Source organism: Hirundo rustica, chromosome Z (assembly GCF_015227805.2).
Source record: "Hirundo rustica isolate bHirRus1 chromosome Z, bHirRus1.pri.v3, whole genome shotgun sequence".
NCBI lineage: Eukaryota > Metazoa > Chordata > Aves > Passeriformes > Hirundinidae > Hirundo > Hirundo rustica.
The window spans coordinates 9,407,844-9,428,790 of NC_053488.1; the positions used below are offsets into that span (position 1 = coordinate 9,407,844).

Here is a 20,947-nt window from a genome sequence, read left to right on the forward strand (position 1 = left end):
GCTTCCCTTATTCATGTTGACATACATTTTATTCAACCCCTCCAACCTTACCCATTCTGTGATTCAGCTCAGAAAGTTTTGTAATTTATTTTGTTTCATTATTATCAAATTATCAACTATTAATTACTAATTATCAGAAATGTAACATAACAACTTTTTAGGCAATAATTTAATTACTTTCTTTTTATTTACAAACAACTATTGATTATAAACATTCCACAACCAGAATCTGGTAACCAACATAACTTGTCCTACATTGTATTAAAAATACTTATTACCTGCTTGGCTCTGTAGAAAGCCATGTAAAAATAGTAAAAATATTGAATTGTAATATGGATTGACTGTCTAGAGTTAAACAGTAGATGTGATGTTTAAAGAAACCGCTTGAACATATTCCAGTCATCTTTTACTGCACATATTTACAGAAAATGTATTCTGCAATAGAAAGAAAATCATCAAAAAGACTCTTCCCATGCTACTCAACTCTCTTGGAACAAAGAAAGGAAATGGAGCATGAACATCTAGCAATTAAAAAGTACACAGCTATACCACTGCTAAATCCATCTTGTTATGTTACAAGAAAAAAAAAAAATCACATGTGCAGCTAAACAACTGAGAACACTCCAACTCTTTGAAATGGTATCTTACCCACTATACAGTGCTAACAATTCACTGTATAATAAGGATTACGCGTTCTCACCTTCCATTACGCTAACTGCATTTTCACGGGTCATATACGCATCCTTTTTTCCAGGTGACTAGACACATGCACACACAAACTTCACCTAAAAATACACTGAGTCTTGCCAAGTAGCAGCAGGATGAAATATACCACAGTAACAATCCCGTCTTTGTCCCAGCCTAACACTCTACCTATTAACATGCTTTGATGCTTAGCCAAGAAAAATCTCAGTGCTGGGATTCTGGGTTTTGTGCCCAAACAATCTGGGCTTGTGTTTAATATAGTATAGTCTGCTTTTAAGTTACTGCCAATCATTAACTCTATAAAGAGTATGTCTGGGATTATTTTGTCTTTACAATGAATGTTATTAAGGTAAAGAAGGCAGAAAAATTTACATTATTTTGAAAAGAATAAGTGGATCGTGCAATCCTTACCACTAAGAAAACAGTCTTATTCAGAACATAAATGTATTTCTAAAAACAATTCTTTGCTTCGTGTATCAATAATATATGTCCAAAATAGTGAATTTCTCAAACAAAATATAAAAATGCAAATTGAAAGAAATACACTAGATTCTTAAACTTGTAGATAACTTAAGATTCATTTTTTACTGAAGGAAAAGTAGGTAATTGTTTTCAGTTTCTTAAACAATTACAGAGAGACTACCATCAGTCGAAAAATAACTTAGGAATATGTTGAAGAAAAATGGTTAAATATGAAACATTACACTCAGATAAACCAAGTATTATTGCTATCCTTACAAAAAAATAGACTGAAGTGAGTGATTCGTCATGCACTGAGGAAAAGTAGTCCCAGCAAGCGACTGTTCCCATTTCACTGTAAGACTGATATCTTATATACAGTATGCTGTGTACAGAAGGTCATGCCCACCTTCTATAGCACTAAAACTTGCTTAGAAGTCTCTTGTCTATGACAGCTTACCTCTGGCTTTGATTTTGTAGCTGACTTTTAAAAATTTAATTTACTGAGGTTGCGTAAGCAAACTATTTTACAGAGAACTCCACCAACAACTACAACACTCCAGTTGCATAAAAACTGGCAAGAAAACCAGGCCAAGTAAACAGGAACGGAAGACGACAATCTCCTGAGGCAGTCCCAAGGGTAAGGATTTTTTCTGTTATATTCACCAAAATATTCCTTTTTCTCCTTTATCCTCATACCATAAAGTGATTATCAAATTTCAGTCTAAAGGAACTTCATTGGTTGTCAGGCTTATTTAGGAATTTTTATTTACATTATTAGTTTCCCTCCAATCATTGAGTCATGTAAACATTTGCAGAAGTGAGCAATTTCCATATGACTGTGGATAAATGGCAATTCACAAATTAGCAATTTAATTTCAAATCCGTATTCAATTTATATGCTATGATAAGTCACTCAAAGCATACAATCCAATCAAAATAAACATCTGACATGTAGGTAAGTATGACTGTAAGAATATATGACCTGCAGGTGACTGTGTATGATATAATTACAAAATTAGGATATCAATACCAAACCAAAATACTCAGAAAAGATTTCCCCTCTTTCAGAAACTTGAAATATATAAAACTGTCTCTTCCTTTTTTCTCTTTACATTTATAGTGAATTTGTGTGCGTGTGTGTGATTTTCTAGTTTAAATTTGCCATTGTTAAGACCAAGCAAGGCACCATAAAAGTATCTAACATTCTTTTTCTGGGGATCTAGTGTATAAAGACATCTTTACAGAAGCCAAAGAACCCCCAGAAGCAAACAGGAAGTTCAATTTATAAATTACAAATGTGTGGAAGTTTAAATGTTTATACTTTCTGAAAGGCAGAAGCTTAGAACAGCTACTACATTAACACATTCAACCAAACTGGGTTTTAAAAGAATACATAAAAATAAGTTCCTTTTCAGGTTACTTCCATTCCCACTGTTTTTGATACCTAGCCAATGAATTCCCACCAGTTAGTGTCTGTGCTTCTTCTTAACATCACGGGAGAAAACACAAAGTTTTCAGGTAGCCTCAGCTTAGGCATATCTGCATATCATTAGTGTGGCAATAAAACACAAGACATATTCTCTTGGGTAAAACAAATTTAAATGTATTTAGAATTCAGGAGAGTCCCATCTGCAAACCACTGGAGGCATGTGTCATTTTGTCTATTTTATTTCCAACATAAACTCAAAAATTCTTCAAAGGTAGTGCCCCACTTGCAATCTGAGTACAAGCAGAGTTTGGCAAGTGAGGCAAAGACAGTAAGTCGGAGCACCTGTAACTACAGCATAAAACCTGGAAAATGTGTTGATCTTGACAAGTGGCAGGTGCTTTCCATATTCTTATGCTGTAAAGCCAATTCATAAATAATGGAATAACTTCATTACTTCCTCAAAGGTAATAATCCAAACGGTACCTCTTTACTGGGGCTGAATCCTGTCCAGATTTCCATGAAGTCCTTCTCTAATGAAACAGCACTGTCCTGATATACACTGAAAATATTTAGGTAGGTATGACCTGCATTATCTCCTACAACCTTGTCAGCTTTTCACAGCCAAGCTCACATGCTCAAATTAGTACCTTCTCAAGAATTTACACGATAAACTGTCTAATTCAGCTAGTGCTCTTGATGGACTGTATAAGGCAAATGACTATCCTTATGAAATTCTGCTTGGAAACAGTCCAGTCAAGATACAGAAAAACAGAAAGACTAAAATACTTCCATACGGTTCTGTATATGTATTAACACATTTCATACGCCTAGTACTTCTCAAACGAGCTTTTCAAATGACAGTTCAAACCAAGAGTGAAAGAACAGAAATAGAAACAGAAACCACTGAAGAACAACAAGTAGAACACCTAGAACAGTCCTAAATATGTTTAGCGTAGTAAAGGCTAAAGTTAGGATTTAAAAGAAACATTTCACTAACCTGAATTGAAATAGGACAAGTAGCAAAGATTTGCTTACTCACTCTCTTGAAATTCAGCATTATAGGAGCTCTTGCACTTTTACAGAAATATTGGTTAGAATTTTATTCAATATTATTTAAAATTATTTCAGTATGTGATTAATAGCTACTTTTGTATAAGGTTTTGCATAAAATTGTTTAAGGCTTTGGACACTTATTTTAGTGTCAAAATGGGCTGCTTCCAGTTAAGTTAAAATTAAACAACACAAGCTGTTTTGCCAGTTTATTATTAACGATGTCTCCTGGTTTTAAAAGAACATCTACACAAATGGAGCATAATAAACACAGAGTGAACAAGTCTTTTTTGAAATATAGAATTAACGATTTTAATAACATAAAAGTATTTACAATTTCCCCATGAAACACAAGCATTAGCCTTCACAAGAGATACAGAAGCATAGAATGGTTTGGGTTGGAAGGAGATTCAAGAGAAAGAATCTTAGAATGCTGTGGCTTGGAAGGGCTGGTTAAAAGTTATTGCCGCAAACCCCCAACAATGTGCAGGGACATCTTCAATAGATCAGATTGCTCAGAGCTCTGTCCTGCCAGACCTTGAACAAACTGCATGGGTGGAGCATCTACGCCTCTCTGGGCAACCAGTTCAGTGTTTCACCATCCTCATCATAAAAGACATCTTTGTTATAAATAATCTAAATCAAACCTTTAAAAAAAACCACAAAAAACCAACAAACCAAAAAACATTGCCTCTTATTTTTACTGCAAAAGACCCTGCTAAAAAGTTTATGCCCAACTTTCATACAGGTTACCACCCTTGCCCAGCTGGCCATAGTTCTTTTGAAGCAGCCCAGCTGGCCTCCTGGGCTACAAACGCGTGTTTCCAGCTTATGTAAAGCTTCTGGTCAACAAACACCCCCAAGTTATCCTCAGGGTGGCCCTCAACCCATTTTATGCTCACCCTGTATTAGTGCTGTATTGCTCTGACCTAGGTGCCACACCTTGCACTTGGCATTGTTAAACTTCAGAGAATAATGAATTTCATTTTGAGAAAAAATGGAAAGAGGGGAAATATGGGTTTCAGAGTAGCATATAGATTTTGACAATTGCTATCAGAGAGTTTCTTAGCAGAACTAAGCCTAAGTTCCTGACTGGTTGCTAACTTGGCTAATTTTAGAGTCAATCCAAAGAACCTGAAAATGTGCTTCCTAGTACATAGATGTAAGGAAGTCTTAAAAAAAAAAAAAATAGCAACACCAAACAGGCCAAAACACCATCTTCAAGAATTAAGATTACAAAATTGTTGCTTAGAATAGTTGTCAGAGGCACATAACCACTGAGTAAAAATGTATCTATTCACTCCACTCCTACAAAATCCATTAGTAGTGAACTGCACAAACTGTCACAGTAGCAAACTCTCACAGCAGAACTGATAGACAACCTGGGCTTGCTGAGTAAGACAAAAGCCGAAGATCTAATTGCCAAAATTAGGAACTAAAGAACAAAGAAAATGACAAACTAATTCTCAGAGAGTGATGATTGAAAAGAAACTGGAAAGCCCAAGCAGCTTAAGTGACATCAATTGAATACCTGTAAGAAGGGCTGATGTGGTGGTCAACCTGTGAATGAACAGGGAGGTGGAAGTAACAAAGTAAAGTTGCTGCTCTCTGTATACAGCATTACTAAGGCTACTAAGAGATTAATGATGAAAGAGCTTTAAAGAATGTCGAAAAACTGGAGACGAAAAAGAAAAAAAGTAATTTGAAGTCTAGAAAAAATTTCTTACTGTGAAGGCTGGAAAGAACTTAATATGTACAGCTTATTGAAAGGACTCCATTAGAATTTAAGTAGTTGAAATAAGAGAAAATACAACCTGCTGAAATGAACTTCGGAAAAAGGCACAGCAAAAAATAATTCAGGGGCTACAAGCTGAACCCAAACAAGTTAAATGTAAAACTAGAAGAGGTACTGCTAGGAATCATGTATCTAAGTACTGGAATAGAACACACTCACTGACTAAATATGGAGCAAACTACGCTGTCTTGATACCTACAAAAATTATGTTTGAGTGCCTTTCCTATTCAGCTGTAGCCAATGGTTCAATACAAGGATAACTGGCAGTAAATTATGGCATGAGAAATATAGTTTATCTAATTGTCTCCTTTGGCTTAAAACATTATTAAGAGAATACCTGAATCAGCTATATGAAAACTAGGTACAGTGAAGTTTGAAGTCAGTTGCAAAAGGAGTTTCTATTCAGAACCTCAAAAGCCAGTCTTCTTCTGGTGCTAAACTGAAAAACCAGGAGACACACTCTATTGTTGGACAAAGCCTGATAGTAAGTTACACTTAGTTTAAGAAAATGCTAGTAGGATTAGAAGTACAGTTATTAAATTTTAAATAGTAGTTTTGTGAAGAAATATATCTGTTTATATAGAAACAGATAAAACCTAACATTCAAAAGTAAAAAAGTAGCTCTAAATATATGGCATTAGCAAAACATTGCTATACTTACTAACAGCCAACCTTAACAGAAAAGTAGCTTGCTGAACACAAGACGAGATACTAGCTTAAGTTTAAATAAGTAGAAACATATAAATACACATTTTTACTTTTCACTGTAATGCTTGCATTATAAGCACAAGGTAACAAGTTCACAATAAATGCATTTAAAACAATGTATTTTGACATAAATTATTAATTTTAAAATACAAAATACCCAGCTCATTGTTTATTACAACTGCAGCTTTAAAAAGAGGGAAAAGTTTTGATTTAAAGATCTTTTTAAAAAGATTTCCATATGATCACATAAAATTTCCTTTGGCTTTTCCACCCTACAGTACTATACAAGCACTTTAGAAAAGCCAACTTTCATGCTCAGTTTATTCATGTTGATGCCAAGAAAATGTTAAGGTGTCTTGACGATATTCAGTTTTTACTGTCTGGTCTGAATTGGGCTTAGCATGAATTTGAAACACTGCCTAGCATTATTAGCTATTTTTATTACAATTTTAATTACAATAACAGAAAGACCAAGTTATTTGTCCAACTTATTTCATGTTGTCTTTCAACAAAAAAATAGGTTGCAGGAATTACATCTTAAAAACTGTTACAGGTTTCTGCTTTGAGGACAAAGCAGTTAATTACTTATATATGCACAGAAAATCTATAAAGCTTCACATAGGATTTATTTTACTCATGACAAGCAAATTGATGTAAGAAAAAACAGGAATGCAAAGGAGTGGCAATAGAGCTATTATTTATTACAAGTGGTTAATAGTAGTAGTAATCTACTACTACTACTATTCATCTCCTTATAATAGTAATAGTTGGTAAAGCAAAATAAATGTAATTACTTGGTCCAATTATAAATTATAGGATTATTAAGAGAAAATATACAAGAGGAAACACCAAATTAAATTGAAGTGATATTAATTACTCAAAAACTCAGCTTCCCTTCCTCAATAGTTTAGCTATTTTAAGCACTTTGTTCATATTGCTATTCTATACCATATCCATTACAAGCATGCAACTGAACTTGATTATACAGTGAAAAACTGTACAGTCCACTGTACTTCACTCCACACTGCATGTCTTACAAACAAGAAGCACTGAAAATTTTTAAAGCTAATAAGCAGAAATGCATAGCATCCGAGCTCCACCTACAGGATGAAAATAAATGTATAAGAAATATTTTTAATTACCAGACTAGAAGAGGACTATTTACCCTGAAGCCTTCAGATGGTCATCTCAAGCCACTGCCAGTTTACAAATGCAATGCGATGCTGAGAAATTTTATTACTTACACAATGATGGTAAACACTTCTTCTGTCTCTGAACATTCCTATATGTAAAGAACTGTGAAGTTTAAGCTTTCGGCTAAAAAACACCCCAGACCCATAGGATTTCTCTAACAACTTGCCAGAATTATTGGGAAACTCTTTTTCTTAAGCTTTCTTATCGAATATGAAGTGTAAAAAGCTATTTTTAAAATATACACAAGAGGTTAAAATGCATACTTAAATGACTAAAATTAACTTCACCATCTGAGTATGGTTGCATTTAGAAGTGGTATTTGATCTCCATATGAATATGAAAAGGTGTCTATTGTTTTCATACCATTTCTCAAACGCATGTTAAAGACAGTACTCTTAAACAAATATTGTTAGAAGTTCAATTATTCTACTAGCATGTCTAAGTATCTGATGAGAAGAAATTTTAATAGCTATCAGAAGTTTCTCCACCTTATGATATGTTAGTAGACATTACCCTCAAGCTATGGATGGTCCATCCAACTTTTTGTTCAATATTTACACCTCACACATCTCTGCCTCCGATCAACACAGGTTTCAGCTACAGTGGGTGGTGAACACTCATGAGTATATTATTAATCATCTCCAGTACACTGACAAAACAGTCACTATTTCAGACAATGAAACTTTATATTGTTTATCTTTATCTAAACAGAAGTCAAATGTAAAAACACATTATTTGTAACAAACAATATCATGCCTTTGATTTTCATGACAGAGGACAGAACACAATTATTTGGAAAACTGCAAGTCTGGAAATTTATGTTACTTGTGATACTAAGCAGTATCTCCCAAGGCTACGGCTCCAACTGCTAAAAATGTGTCCAATAAAACCCTCTTCTGAGTTACGATAACCCATTTGGCTTTAATACTATTACCGCTGCCGCCCTGAAACAGCAGAATAACCACAAACAGAGCACACTGACTGACCACATACAGAGCCAGCAGCTTACAGACTGACTACACAAATGTTATCATAAAATAAGCTATAACATGATGAAAGCTTGGGCATTGAGTACCACATTCCTAAGGGTATCCTCTAGCTTTGTGTTCTTTTCATTCTACAAACTTGCTATTACACCTTAGACGATTTTGTTTCTAGCAGCCGTTCTAATAAAACTGCAGAGACTAACAGATTGATGGACAGACAAGCAGGTAGTAAATATGTACAGATTCCAAAGCCCTTTGCTGCTGTAAAGATGTTATTTGGCTGCCATATACTTTAAGGTTCTTTTTCAGAGAAAGCTTTTCTTAAGAGACCTTCCCAATTTCTGAATCCTTGCCTCCATGACAAGATATGGCTATTTAATGCTAAACTGTAATTGTTTTAGTCTCCCCAACCAAGAAAATTAATTGACTCTGAGAAGCTTAAACTTGTGTCAAACTCAACAACGGGACTAGTAACCAGATTTAGAGATTGAAGTTATCCATCATACTCATTGATCTCAGCACACTTTCTGTGGACCATCTTTCTACGGCCGACATAATATAGCTGCCAATCCACAAAGTAATGTACAGCACAACTTTAAAGACAACAGAAAGAAAAGTCGGGGGATCTGTTTTACAAGATGTCTTGCACATATTCTTCAAAAAAATACCTAGTTATGTCTAACACAGCTGTAAAATCATGATATTGTATTTCATGTACTGCAATTTACATGCTCCTACTGAGCGAAAGGAACACTGAAAAACAGAAAACCAGTGCTCCAGAATTAGAGTTTCATGCTGGTTTCACTTGAGGCAGTTAGGGTTTTTTGCAGTACCTAGCACGGGGCTATGTTTTGGACTTGTGCTGAAGACAAAGTTGTTAAATATAGAGAGCCAAAGCCTTTTCTGCATTTTGTACTGCCATGCAAGCAGGAGAAATTGAGTGCCTGGGAGGCTGGGAGGAGACACAGCCAGGACAGGTGGCCCCAGTTGACAAAAGAGATATTTCAGGCCATGTGACATCATGCTCAGTATAAAAAGTGGGGGGAAGAAGGAAAAAACGGGGGATATTTGGAGGGAGGGAGTTTGTCTTCCCCAGTCACTGTTACATGTGGTGGAGCCTGCTATCCTGGATGTGGCTGAACACCCACCTGCCTACGGGAAGCAGTGAATTCATTCTTCGTTTTGCTTTACCTGCATGTGCAGTTTTTGCTTTCCCTAATAAACTGTCTTCACCTCAGCTGAGTTCTCTACCTTTTACCCTTCTGATTTTCTCCCAGATTCCGCTGGTGGGCCAGGCATTGAGTGGCTGCGTGGGGTTTGGTGGCTGCCTGGGTTAAACCACAACACATGACTTCACAAAGAGATTAGGTAATGTATGGTTCCAAAAGAAACAAAGTAACATCAGCTTACAGATCTGACCACACAGCTCTTCTTGATTACATGAAATCTGAAAAATCATTGAAGTTAGTTATCTAGCCTCTAGCCAGAAGTAAAACATATGAAAAGAAAAACTAATGCTCACTTAAGTTATAGATTTTGTTTACAGTTTATTTTTGTTATTATGCTGGGTCTTTGATGTCAAATGCTCTTCTTATGTATCCCTATTACACAAAATTATGAAGAACTTTGGAAGTAACGTCTTCCAGGCCTGAGAAAGAACTGATTGGAACCAGTCAGTTGAGCAGATCTGCTCAAATTGCGAAGACTTCTGGACCTGGTGTGATTCTTAGATTCAAATCAATAGTGAAGAAGATGTAGGAAAGGACACTGAATTCCCTCTTAAATCCCTTGAATATTTTAGTTTCTAGTGCTCTTCAAACCTATTAAAGTGGTTAACACAAATAGCTTTCTTGGCAATGTTGTCACTGGGCTTTTCACTGCTCCAAAAAGGCCTCCAAACAGCAACATTTACAGCTGCTATATTTTAATGCACCAGTATTAAAAGATTATCCAAAGTAATGCAAGTGTTCCTATCCCTATAAAACTGTGGCCTGATTCCAATCATAAAGACCACACAAAGTTAATAATACTAGCTAACATGGAATGGTAGAAACTTACTAAACATGCTTTTAAAATCATATGAAAATTCTTCCAGTAAAACCAGTTATATTGATATGTATCAAGTTGCAAACATCAGGGTGCAAGTTTTCTCCTTATAACAAGTTTTGTTCTACAATTAAGATAATGACTGAATAGTCACCATTTTTGAATTGTTATGAAACCCTTTTTTCAATAAAAGATAAGGCTGGTTTAATTTCTAGCAGTTATATACAGTCATATAAAATCATAAAAACCTTCAAGAGGTGGAAGTCAGATACCTGAATTTCTGAGGACTTTAAAGCAAAGGATTTTGTTTCAATTATTCCTTCTGTTTTCTAACCAAAGTTTCAATGTTTTATCTCAAAGCCTATTATTATAACAAATTTATTGCCACATGCTTTGATCCAAAACCTTTAATTCCCAGGGATGTATCCCAGAGATAATAGTAAGGATGGTAATTGCTATGGAAGTGGTGAATCAGGTATTCTTTTGTCACAAAGTCAAAATCTAGACTGTTCTAAATTCTTACATCTCAGCATTATGCCTCGGCCATCACAGACATTATCTAACCTGCAATGACACTAAACTGGAAAAACATGCACCAATTAAAAGAAAACCAATTAAAAGAAACAGGAAAACAAGGACAATGAACAGGGAAAGAAACTGAAGTAGGAAAAGAAACCACAATTGTTTCCTTCAAAGGAAAGTGTCATGGGAGAGAATCCAGAACTGCCACTACACATGCAGAATTTAGTATGGGCAAAGCCTGACTAATTTAATCTACGACAGTTGTGTAGAGTCAAGAGCAAAAAAATCTGAATTAGCTTTCCGATGTTTCCTCCACCAAGCCCCCAGAAAGTTTCACTGAGTAAGTAAACTTACACATTTAACCCTTCAGCTGCAAAATCTTAATTCTTCAGTAGCTTCTGGAGTCTGTATTTACTGAAATACTGATAATAATTCCTAGCAGGATTGACATCAGACCCACTACTCATCACTTGTACACATGATAAGGGATTTTATGCAATATCAATACTATCCTCAAACTCATGCTGCAAGAAGAACTGTCAAAACACAAGGTTCCAAGAAAACAAATTAACTCACTGAAAATTGAGCGCTAATCAGTACACATCACTGAATCGCAGAATATTCTGAGTTGGAAGGGATGTTCCAAACACTGGCACAGCTAAATTACAAGAAAGGAATCCATGCTTTTATGTAAAGAAAAACTGATGTGTTTGCTGTAGTGTTAGAAAGCTGGTACACTGCATGGATGAGCACCATGTCAAACCAGACTTCACTGTATGACTTTCCTTTCTGTGAGCCTCAGTGGTGGACAACTACTATGTGTTAACACAGATAAAGAAGCCGCAAAACTCTATCTTACAACTGAGAAGACAAAGTAAAGACTGAGAAACACATATAATTACACTTTATTTCTAACTCACAGGGAAAAATAAAACTTCCATACAAGGTATCAATAAATACTGACTGAAAATCTTAAAACTGTAAACAATCTAAAGAAAAACACCTGCCAAACAACACAATACTTACCTGCGACTAGTTGTTTTCTTTTCTGTCTTGGCTTCTTCCTCTTGAAGTTGCTGTTTAGTATTTTCATTTGTATCAATTTTCAATTTCTTGGCAATGCGTTCCTTTATTTGAAATCTCTCATTACTAGCAGCCTCATCTTCTACACTATCAGCATCTTCATCATGTTCCTCTTCGTCCTTTATTGATTTAAAATCATAAAAGTACTTTAGATTTTTTCAGTACAGAATGGCAAATATGGAAATCGTTTTCTTATAAATATGTCTTCAAAAAAAAAAAAGCAAAATTTTCAAACAAATATATCCTTATTTGCTTCAGAGGTAACAAAAAACCCTAAATATGATAGTTTCTTTTTCACACATAAATTACTTATCTGTAGGGTTAAAAAACCTAAAACAGTCTGTTCTAGACTATTAACCCTTACAGGTCTATAGATGACATCACAGCAGTGTGATATTACCCGCATCATTGCTCAGGAATCCAAAATTTGATTGAGACAATATGCTAAACTTTTCCTTCATTTTCCACTGACAGAAAAACTTAACTCCCTACATGGCTATACTACAGTCATGATGGAATGGAAGAGGTTAGCCCATCAGCTCCTGTTAGGGAATTTACAAACAGTGAATTGATCGTAACAGGCTGTGAAAACCTGTGGAATCGATCATTGCAGTTTGCTACAGAGGTCCAAGGAGAGGCCTCAGGCCTCCATGCTTAGCACAGGTAGGCAAAAGGGGATAAAGCACCTTGGATCAAAGACATTTGAAGGGAGAAATAAATGGAGAATGAACAAGTGGCCTGACTAGACCAAGGAATGCCTACACCCCTCATCGTTGAAGAAGGAAGTCTGTATGGATCTTAATTGAAGACTAACAGCTTGAAGATGACATGGTACATCTTTCTATATTTACTTTGGTGTGATGCTCATCAGCAAAAGGAAAGTGTAAGGTGCCACATGATTCTAATTTTAGCCAAAGTAAGAAAAGACACCTAGAAATAGTAATCCAGATGTCTTTACTGTATCCAGGAGACTGCCAGAATCTAAGCACTTGGGAATGAAGGACATGTATATGTCCTGGGTGTGATGCACAGGTAGGAGGAAGAGTAGCATGAATAACATGTCCTTAAACATAGAGGAGAGGCTAAAAAAGTAAAAGAAGAAATAGGCAAAATACGGGAAGAGAAGAGAAAAATCAAGAGCTGGATTTCTGAAGTTGTACTGGAGTTACTGTTTAAGAATCTTTAGAGTACTATGCTCAGATCTGAGATTTAGACAAGACGAGATCAGTCAGATATAACAAAGAAATCTCTGAATATTAAACACAATAAAACAGCTGAATATTTCGCCAATTAAATGACTGAAAGGTTGTTGGGGGAGTTTCGTCCATTCTTTTTTAATAGCAGAAGAGAAAACGGGAACAGGATCTTCATTTCACTTAATTCACCAGAAATTTTGTTTGACAGTGGAGACAATGAAATTTTCTAGAAGATTTGCTCACATGATAAATTGTCAGAGATGGGTGACTACAGACCCCAATAGCAGAGGGAGGTCCAAAAAAGAAAAAGTGATGGGACCATGTTAGAAGTCTTTAACAGTCAAGGATAAAGACAGACTCCTGGTGGAGATTTGACTAGGAACACAAGTAACTGGACAGGAGAACTTCTGGCATAAAAATTAACAACTCTAGACAAATAGCAATTGCTAAGTAGGAAGCTAGTTAAAAATTACAGATATCTGAGTAATAGGAGGGGGGCTTAAAATTGGAGGGACAAAGTGGTTCAACTTGTCCCACTTGGCCAAATCCTCCAGTTCCCAAACCATCCATTAGCCTCAGTTTGCACAGTATTCACCATTTTTCTTCTAGAAAAACACTGAGAAAATAGGATATACCCTTCCTCCTCAACTGCTTTCCCTCCTGCAGCTCTACGCTCTTCTCCAGCCAAGTCTCCTCCTTCAGTCCCTGTCTCTCTCATCAAGTCCATCTGATCTCAACAAATAGATTTAACGATAGATTCAACAACGCAGTTTGAACTGCATGGCACTTCAAAAGGGAAGTGGCTGTTCTGTTAGGTGATGGCTGCTCCCCATGTGAAACAGAAATGCAAAACTGCCTGCCTGAAAGCTGGACTACTTGTTGACATTATTAGCTGGGTGGAGTGGCCCTATTCTTTTCTTTAATATGGATATAAAAATGTAATGAGACATTTTGTGACAGAATGACTAGTGGCTACTGTATGTAATACAATTTTCCCATTTAAGAAGACTATTGAACTGAGGGGTAGATAAGGAACTTTATCTGTACATAGTACTGTGTGAAATTTACTGTTAGGCAACTGACTATAGGCAACAACTATACAAATAGGGAGAGGAAAAGAAATTGTGCAGAAAAGAAATGTCATTGGCGGGAAAAAAAAATCGTTAATACATTTCATATAATGTTTTCATTAATGATTTGGGCACAAAAAGAATCCTAACAAATAGCTAAGAGGCATAGCTAATACAAAGGCTGTCTCAAAGAAACATACAAATTTGAGGACTGCAGTAAGAGAAATGGGATGGTATTTAACCACCTGAATAGCAATGCCAGGTGCTCAGGGAATACTAACAAGAGTTTCTCTTACAGGCTATGGGCTTGCAGTCGGGGGAAGGTACGGAGATCTGGAAGAATTATTTGCTCCCAGGTTTGGCTATGGAACTGCCATCATGTTGCAGCTGTGTAAATGCAAATGTGATCCTGTGATCTATTAACTAACTCCAAGAGAGATGATCAAATACTAGTATTACTTTGCAAGACCCAGGTAACTGCCTGAAGTGCTAGATCTTAGCTAAAATCTTAAATGTAATGAAATCTAAAAGAGAGCACCTCTCCAGGAAAAAAAGAGAAAAAGCCTTCATATTTCCAAAGTTCGCTTAATTAGGTATATTTATTTAAATTTTTATTCTTCAAACTTATGCACCCATGCTCTATACCCCCAAAATCCAGTTTGCTTAAGAAACGGATATTTGAATATCTGAAGAATTTATAATTAAATAGCATTCTCCAAACCCTTCTAACACTAAAATGCGCCTGCACAGCAGGAATTACAAAGGAGAAGAGTGAAAAAGACTGAATTCATACTATGCCGTGTGAAAAAAGGAACAGAGTGTAAGCAGATGCTTTTTTTTAGGGATACAAATGGGACAGACTGTGTTCTTCCTTTACTTCCACTGTGCCAGCACACAGTGTAGTTAACACCTGTGCATGATGGACACATATGGAAAACAATACTTTCCAGAATTCAATTAGGTGAATGGGAGATTACATTCCTGATCATATACTATATCCTTATCTCAACAGCAATTCAATGGAGTACTCTCATGATCTATGGTTGGAGACAGAGACATTCTTCAGCTAATATGCTTATGCTTAACCTTCACCACCTATGACAAATTTCTTGTACTTACACTGCCTCCATGTTTAGTTGAATGTTACTGCTTGACTACTGAAGTTTCACATCTTTCAGAGGTGACAGTTTTCATCAATACAATTTCACTGCTACAATTCAATAATTCACTGAGGTTTTGCTCTCTTGAAGAAATCTTTCAAACAAGACTCTAACTGACAGGCAGACTTGCCCTTAAAGATTGCAATTATATAATCATTTATGATAATCCTGATTTTAACTATCTTTTTAGAAAGAAGCAGTTTCAGTGTTTTCATCACTTTGGTGGTTTGTCATCCTGTGGCACACAATGCAAACACATACTCCTGTGTAACTCATCTACTGACTGAAATACAACACAAACAGTTTCCAGAAAAGGTGGCAGGTAGTATGCTAATTCTACCCTGCTGTGAATAGCAAAACCTTAGAGCTTAGAGAGAGCCTTCACACTTTTGCCAGAAATCTGACTTGAACTACTTCTTAAAGATCTTTAAAGTAAAATTTGCTCACCAAAGAAAATCTGATCTGCACACAGTAAAAAACAACAAATTATTTTTGCAAAAAAATAATACTTGCCTCACTCAAATCCTTTTCTTCATTTGCCACTTCACTAAAAGAAGAAGAAAAAAAAATAACTACTTTGAAATGCTAGAAGAGATTCAAAATAATATTTAAAACCCAAGATTTCTTAAATTAAAAAAAATGTTAGCCATCTGAAATTTTAGTAAATGTACTACTTTATACCATCCTCACATTTATCTTAAAGGCATCAGTATTATTTTCTATCATCTGACTATTGCAATATTTTCTAATTAGAAATGCTTAAAAACAAGGGTTTTCATACAATGGAGAAATCCTAATCATATCTTAAGCAATTCAAGCAAAACACTGATATATACAGTTAAAATCACCAAAACTCAGTTGAGATGTTTTTGTTCTCATTTATCAAACATTTAGTAGGATTTCATCGCAACTAGTTTGTATTTTGGAAGATGCATTTTACTGAAACTTAAGCTTAACATCAAGATTTTAATTTGTTATACAGCTACAGTTCGGTGAATTAAACAAGAAACCTATTTGAATATATTAAGGCTAACATATCCACTGCTAATTATCACAAACTAATAAAAAAGGTACTTAAACCTTAAAAAAGAAGTTAAGTCAGAGAAAAACCAAGGAACATTAAAGGAGTCAAAAGTCAAGGCTCTGAAGTTTGCTATAAGCAATCAATATCATTAAAGAAACCCCAGATTGTTGTATTGAAAAGCTGACACTGTAAGCTTGAAGCCCAGAGAGCCAAACATGTCCTGGGCTGCATCCAGAGCAGTGTGGGCAGCAGGGCCAGGGAGGGGATTCTGCCCCTCTGCTCTGCTCTGCTGAGACCCCACCTGCAGAGCTGCATCAGCTCTGGGGTCACAGCACATGAAAGACAGAAACCTGATGGAGGGACTTTGGAGAAGAGAAGATGATCACCTCTCCAACGGGGAAAGGTACAATTGTTCAGCCTGGAGAAGACTCCAAGGATGCCTTTCTATACTTAACGGGGGTCTATAAGATGGGGACAGACTTTTTAGCAGGGCTCGTTGTGAAAGAACAAGGGGTAATGGTTTTTAACCTAGACATAAGGAAGATGTTTTTTATGATGTGTGTGGTGAGACACTGGAGCAGGTTGCCTAGAGAGCTGGTAAATGCTCCACCGCTGGAAACATTCAAGGCCAGGTTGAAAGAAGCTCTGTGCAACCTCATCCAGCTGAAGATGTCCCTGCTCATTGCAAGGGGAGTTGGATGTGATAAATTCTAATGGTTCCTTGCAAACCAACTACTGTAGGATTCTAAGATAAGAAAATTCTTGGAGTTAATGTATTTTCATGGAATTTTATCACCTTAAAACTCAACTGTGGTTAAAATCAGAATTTATAAAGTACTAAAAAGAAACAGATAAGAAAACCAACTTTTTTCAACCCTACAGATTTATGATTAACCTAATTTTTTGTGTGTTCTTTAGAATTGGAAAAAAAAAAAAGATATTTTCAATCATAAGCAGGGTTAGGGGGTTGGGAAAAGCAGCCCTCTAGAAAATTACAGCCAAGAACATCATCATAATGAAGAAAACTTAAGTAACTTGAAAAGTTTAGGCTATGAAAGAGATAATGTAAGACATGACTGTGGTAAAGAGAGGTATAAAAGGGACTGTCTGCTCACTGTCTCTTCCAGAATGAGAGTTGGAATTTGTGGAATGCCACTAGTAGCATCCAGGTTCAGAACAAAAAGGGGAGCTACTTCTTCCTGTAGTGGACAGGATGGTGTGAATGGAACAGTATTACAACAGACTTAATACACACTTTGAGGAGTGCTCTGTTAAAGATTACTAAATAGATGAACCACATTGAACTCTGACAATCCTCTGAGGTGAAAGCTGATGGAGGCTGGGAGACTACTCAGATAAACTTTACATTTGCACTGCTTTCCTTCTTTACTGGGCATCCACTGATGCCCAATGGTGGTGACAGCTTAGTGGGTTAGAGAAATATTTGCACTGGCACTCCTAAATTTTTAAAGAGTAACATGAATTAACATTTCTTAATGAGTATACATGCTGATAATTTGGTATAACATATTGGAAGTAGATCTGTTCTAGAAATTGGAAATCATACTAACCTTTTGACAGCGGGAACTGAACTTAGATGTGGATCATCCTTCAGGAGATCATGACTACTTTTACTTTTCCCCTTCATGATCTATTAAAAGAAAAAAGGTAATATTGATTTCAGTGTTTAAGAGGCTAGATAGTGAAAAAGGATTATGGTAAGAAAAAGGAAACTTGTTTATTTTTAGCTTTAGCCTATCCAGTAAGCATAGACACTTTTAAGAACAGATGGACAGAGAAAGTGTTGCAAAAAGAGAAACATCAAGCTGACTGCACAGATTTATTTTTCCAACAGCAATGCACTTAGTTTTAAAGGACAGAGAGAGAGGGGAAAAAAAAGATACTGTTTAGTCATGTACAGTCATTACATATCATAAAGATGGTAGGTCTAGAACACAGACACTTGAGTGAAAGAAGAGGTAAGAACCTGACTTTCCAATAATGACACATGACAACTGAAAGCACCACCATGTACAAAACAGTACTTCTTAATTGGAAGAACACTAATTAGATCCCTAGGGAAAAAAGGGAAGTTAACAAACTGCAATACATCAGTCTGGAATACATCACTCAGGAATCATCTACTGACGCCTGGAGTCAAATAAACCTAACAACACATAAGGTCTTCAGGCAGGAAAACTGCAGTTAGAAAGCATTCTACATGCTAATCTGAAAAAAAGTCTACTTAATTTTCAGAGAAAAATCAGACTGAAAATCTCTGCTACAGGAACAGTCTGTATTGTGAATGTCTCTGTTGAAGACGCATTGTCTAATGCTCTTGGAAAGACAGTAGCCATGTGGATAAAATCTTACTCATTTAAATGCAACTACAATTTTTTATTGTGTAGAAAACAAAGATAACATATTCAGCAACAAGAAAAGATAATTCCTTCATTAAGGAACGGGTGGTGTGTTTGGAGTGGTGGTGGGGCTGTGTATGACAAAGTGCTCCAAACAAGTACAGACAATAAGCAGTTTGGACACTGAAAGCTAGAGTTTAAACACTGACCAGCAACCAGAGGGGGGCCAACAGCCAGATCTCTGACTGCACTAATTGCCTTCAAGGCCTTGAGGTGTTCTACGTAGAGCTTCTCTGACCTTCTTAAATAAGCAAGACCTACTGCATCTAGCAAGCAACAATAACAACAAAAGGCTCATAGGATTCTAAGTTTGTAGGTGCCAAAAGATCTCAGTAATAGCTCTGACCTTCCATTTTTCTTATCAAAAACCAGAGAACGCAAGTTAGTGCTGATATTCATGTACTTCAACTTAATCAGATTAAGATAATATCCAGAACTACAGAGACACTGATCTAGACCTCTTATGAACAAATAATGAGGTTTCAAAAAGAAAGTTTTACTTTGTTACAAAGAAGGAAGATAAATTCCTCAAAGAGAGTTGGTGTGGATATCTATCTACAGCCAGTCCAGAATTTAGTCAGGACAAATAGGCAGATGAGATTTTGAGGCTGAGTTGAAAGAGAGCATGAAAACACTGAAACTAGGCTTATCATGAGAGAGGCATTCTATTTAGATAATTTTAAACTGAAAACAAGTATTTGGCATGAAAAGAAAGAAAGTCCAAGCAACTGAGTTAAATGCAGTATTAAAAGCCAGATACAGAGCACGAGCAGAACAGCAGATGAGCACATTAAGTAAACAAGAAAGTTTGTCTGACTAGTAGGTTGAAAAAAGAAAGAAAAATAGTTGAAGTTGCTGTTGTAATAAATCTCTGCTATTGTTCTGACTGCTATCATCTCACTATAACATTGTCCATTATTAGTCACTGTTTTCTTTTTGTATTTTAGCTAACTTCTGAAGACTAGCAACAATTTTTTCACTTATGTGGTACAGGATGCAGGACCATGTAGTCTGATCACTAACTGAAGCAGTGATGTACTGTAGAAAGCCTAGGAGTCTAGTGAAATAACTTTCAGCAGTAGAAATTAAATCAGCAATTTATTTAAGAAATTTTTAAACTAACCTTATTTTAGTGCCAAGTCAGGGAAGGAAATGTTAGATCAAAGGTTACCTGGGCCATTCTGGTTCTGATAACATGAACATTTCACTGTAGTGCACCATTAAATTACAGTAATGGACTACTTTCTCCACAACAATCACAGTTTATTTTGCTCACAGATGGATGGAAATATATATACGAAAAAGGAGCTACTCATGCACTGGAAATGCATAAGATGATCTTCAGAATTCAATATTTTACCATATAATCTCACTCATACATAAAGGACTTGAAAAAATATGAAGTACCTATCACTTCCATGACTTTTAAACAGCAGACATAGATTTATACTATGAAACTTTTTGTTCATGGAAATGTAAGAATTCCATTCAGTAACTGAAGGCACCTTAAAAATCAAGAAAACTAAAAACCTCTGTATTTGCAAAATGCTGTAACAGCAGAATCCTAAAAGCTGAAGCAAGTGCTAGTATTACTGTTTAAAATCCAAATGTAAGAAGAAGACCAAAAACGTTAAAGCTTTCTACAAATAAGCAGTAAAAGTAATTAGGTTGAAATGAAAAATAAGGATAATTTGGTATAATACCTGACTAACTCTACTGACTTCTTCCTCTTCTTCTTCAGCTTCTTCCCCAAACGAAAGCAGATTAAAGTTCCTTTAAGAGAAAAAAGAAAATTTCTAGCAGAATTTTAAATACTGTCTTAATAACAATCCATTAACTTTAAATATATTACATTCCTGTTGTACATGACTTTTAAAAAAACTTTTGCGTTGCTAAATGTACCAATTCCAAACGACTGCATTTTGCTTTGCAATAAATCGTAAATATTTGGAAAAGCATGTTGTATTATGCTCCTGAGATAAAACAGGGATACCAAAGTTAAGACACAATTTAAGAAATCCTGTCTTGACTAACTTTCTTAGACTCTTGAATGCTGACAATTCTGTTGCATTTTTTTCTCTACAGAGAGGCATTCAA

At 35.8% G+C, this 20,947-nt stretch overlaps 1 protein-coding gene across 1 annotated transcript in view; it reads right to left on the bottom strand.

The window, feature by feature from the left end:
* CWC27 (CWC27 spliceosome associated cyclophilin) overlaps positions 1-20,947 on the bottom strand; it is a 97,662-nt gene that overhangs the window by 70,908 nt on the left and 5,807 nt on the right. The window contains exons 7-10 of the mRNA XM_040091118.2: positions 20,554-20,623; positions 18,002-18,081; positions 15,920-15,953; positions 11,924-12,099 (exon numbers count right to left, since the gene is read on the bottom strand). Coding sequence (XP_039947052.1) covers positions 11,924-12,099; positions 15,920-15,953; positions 18,002-18,081; positions 20,554-20,623 — 360 coding nt within the window. The remainder of the gene's footprint in view (positions 1-11,923; positions 12,100-15,919; positions 15,954-18,001; positions 18,082-20,553; positions 20,624-20,947) is intronic.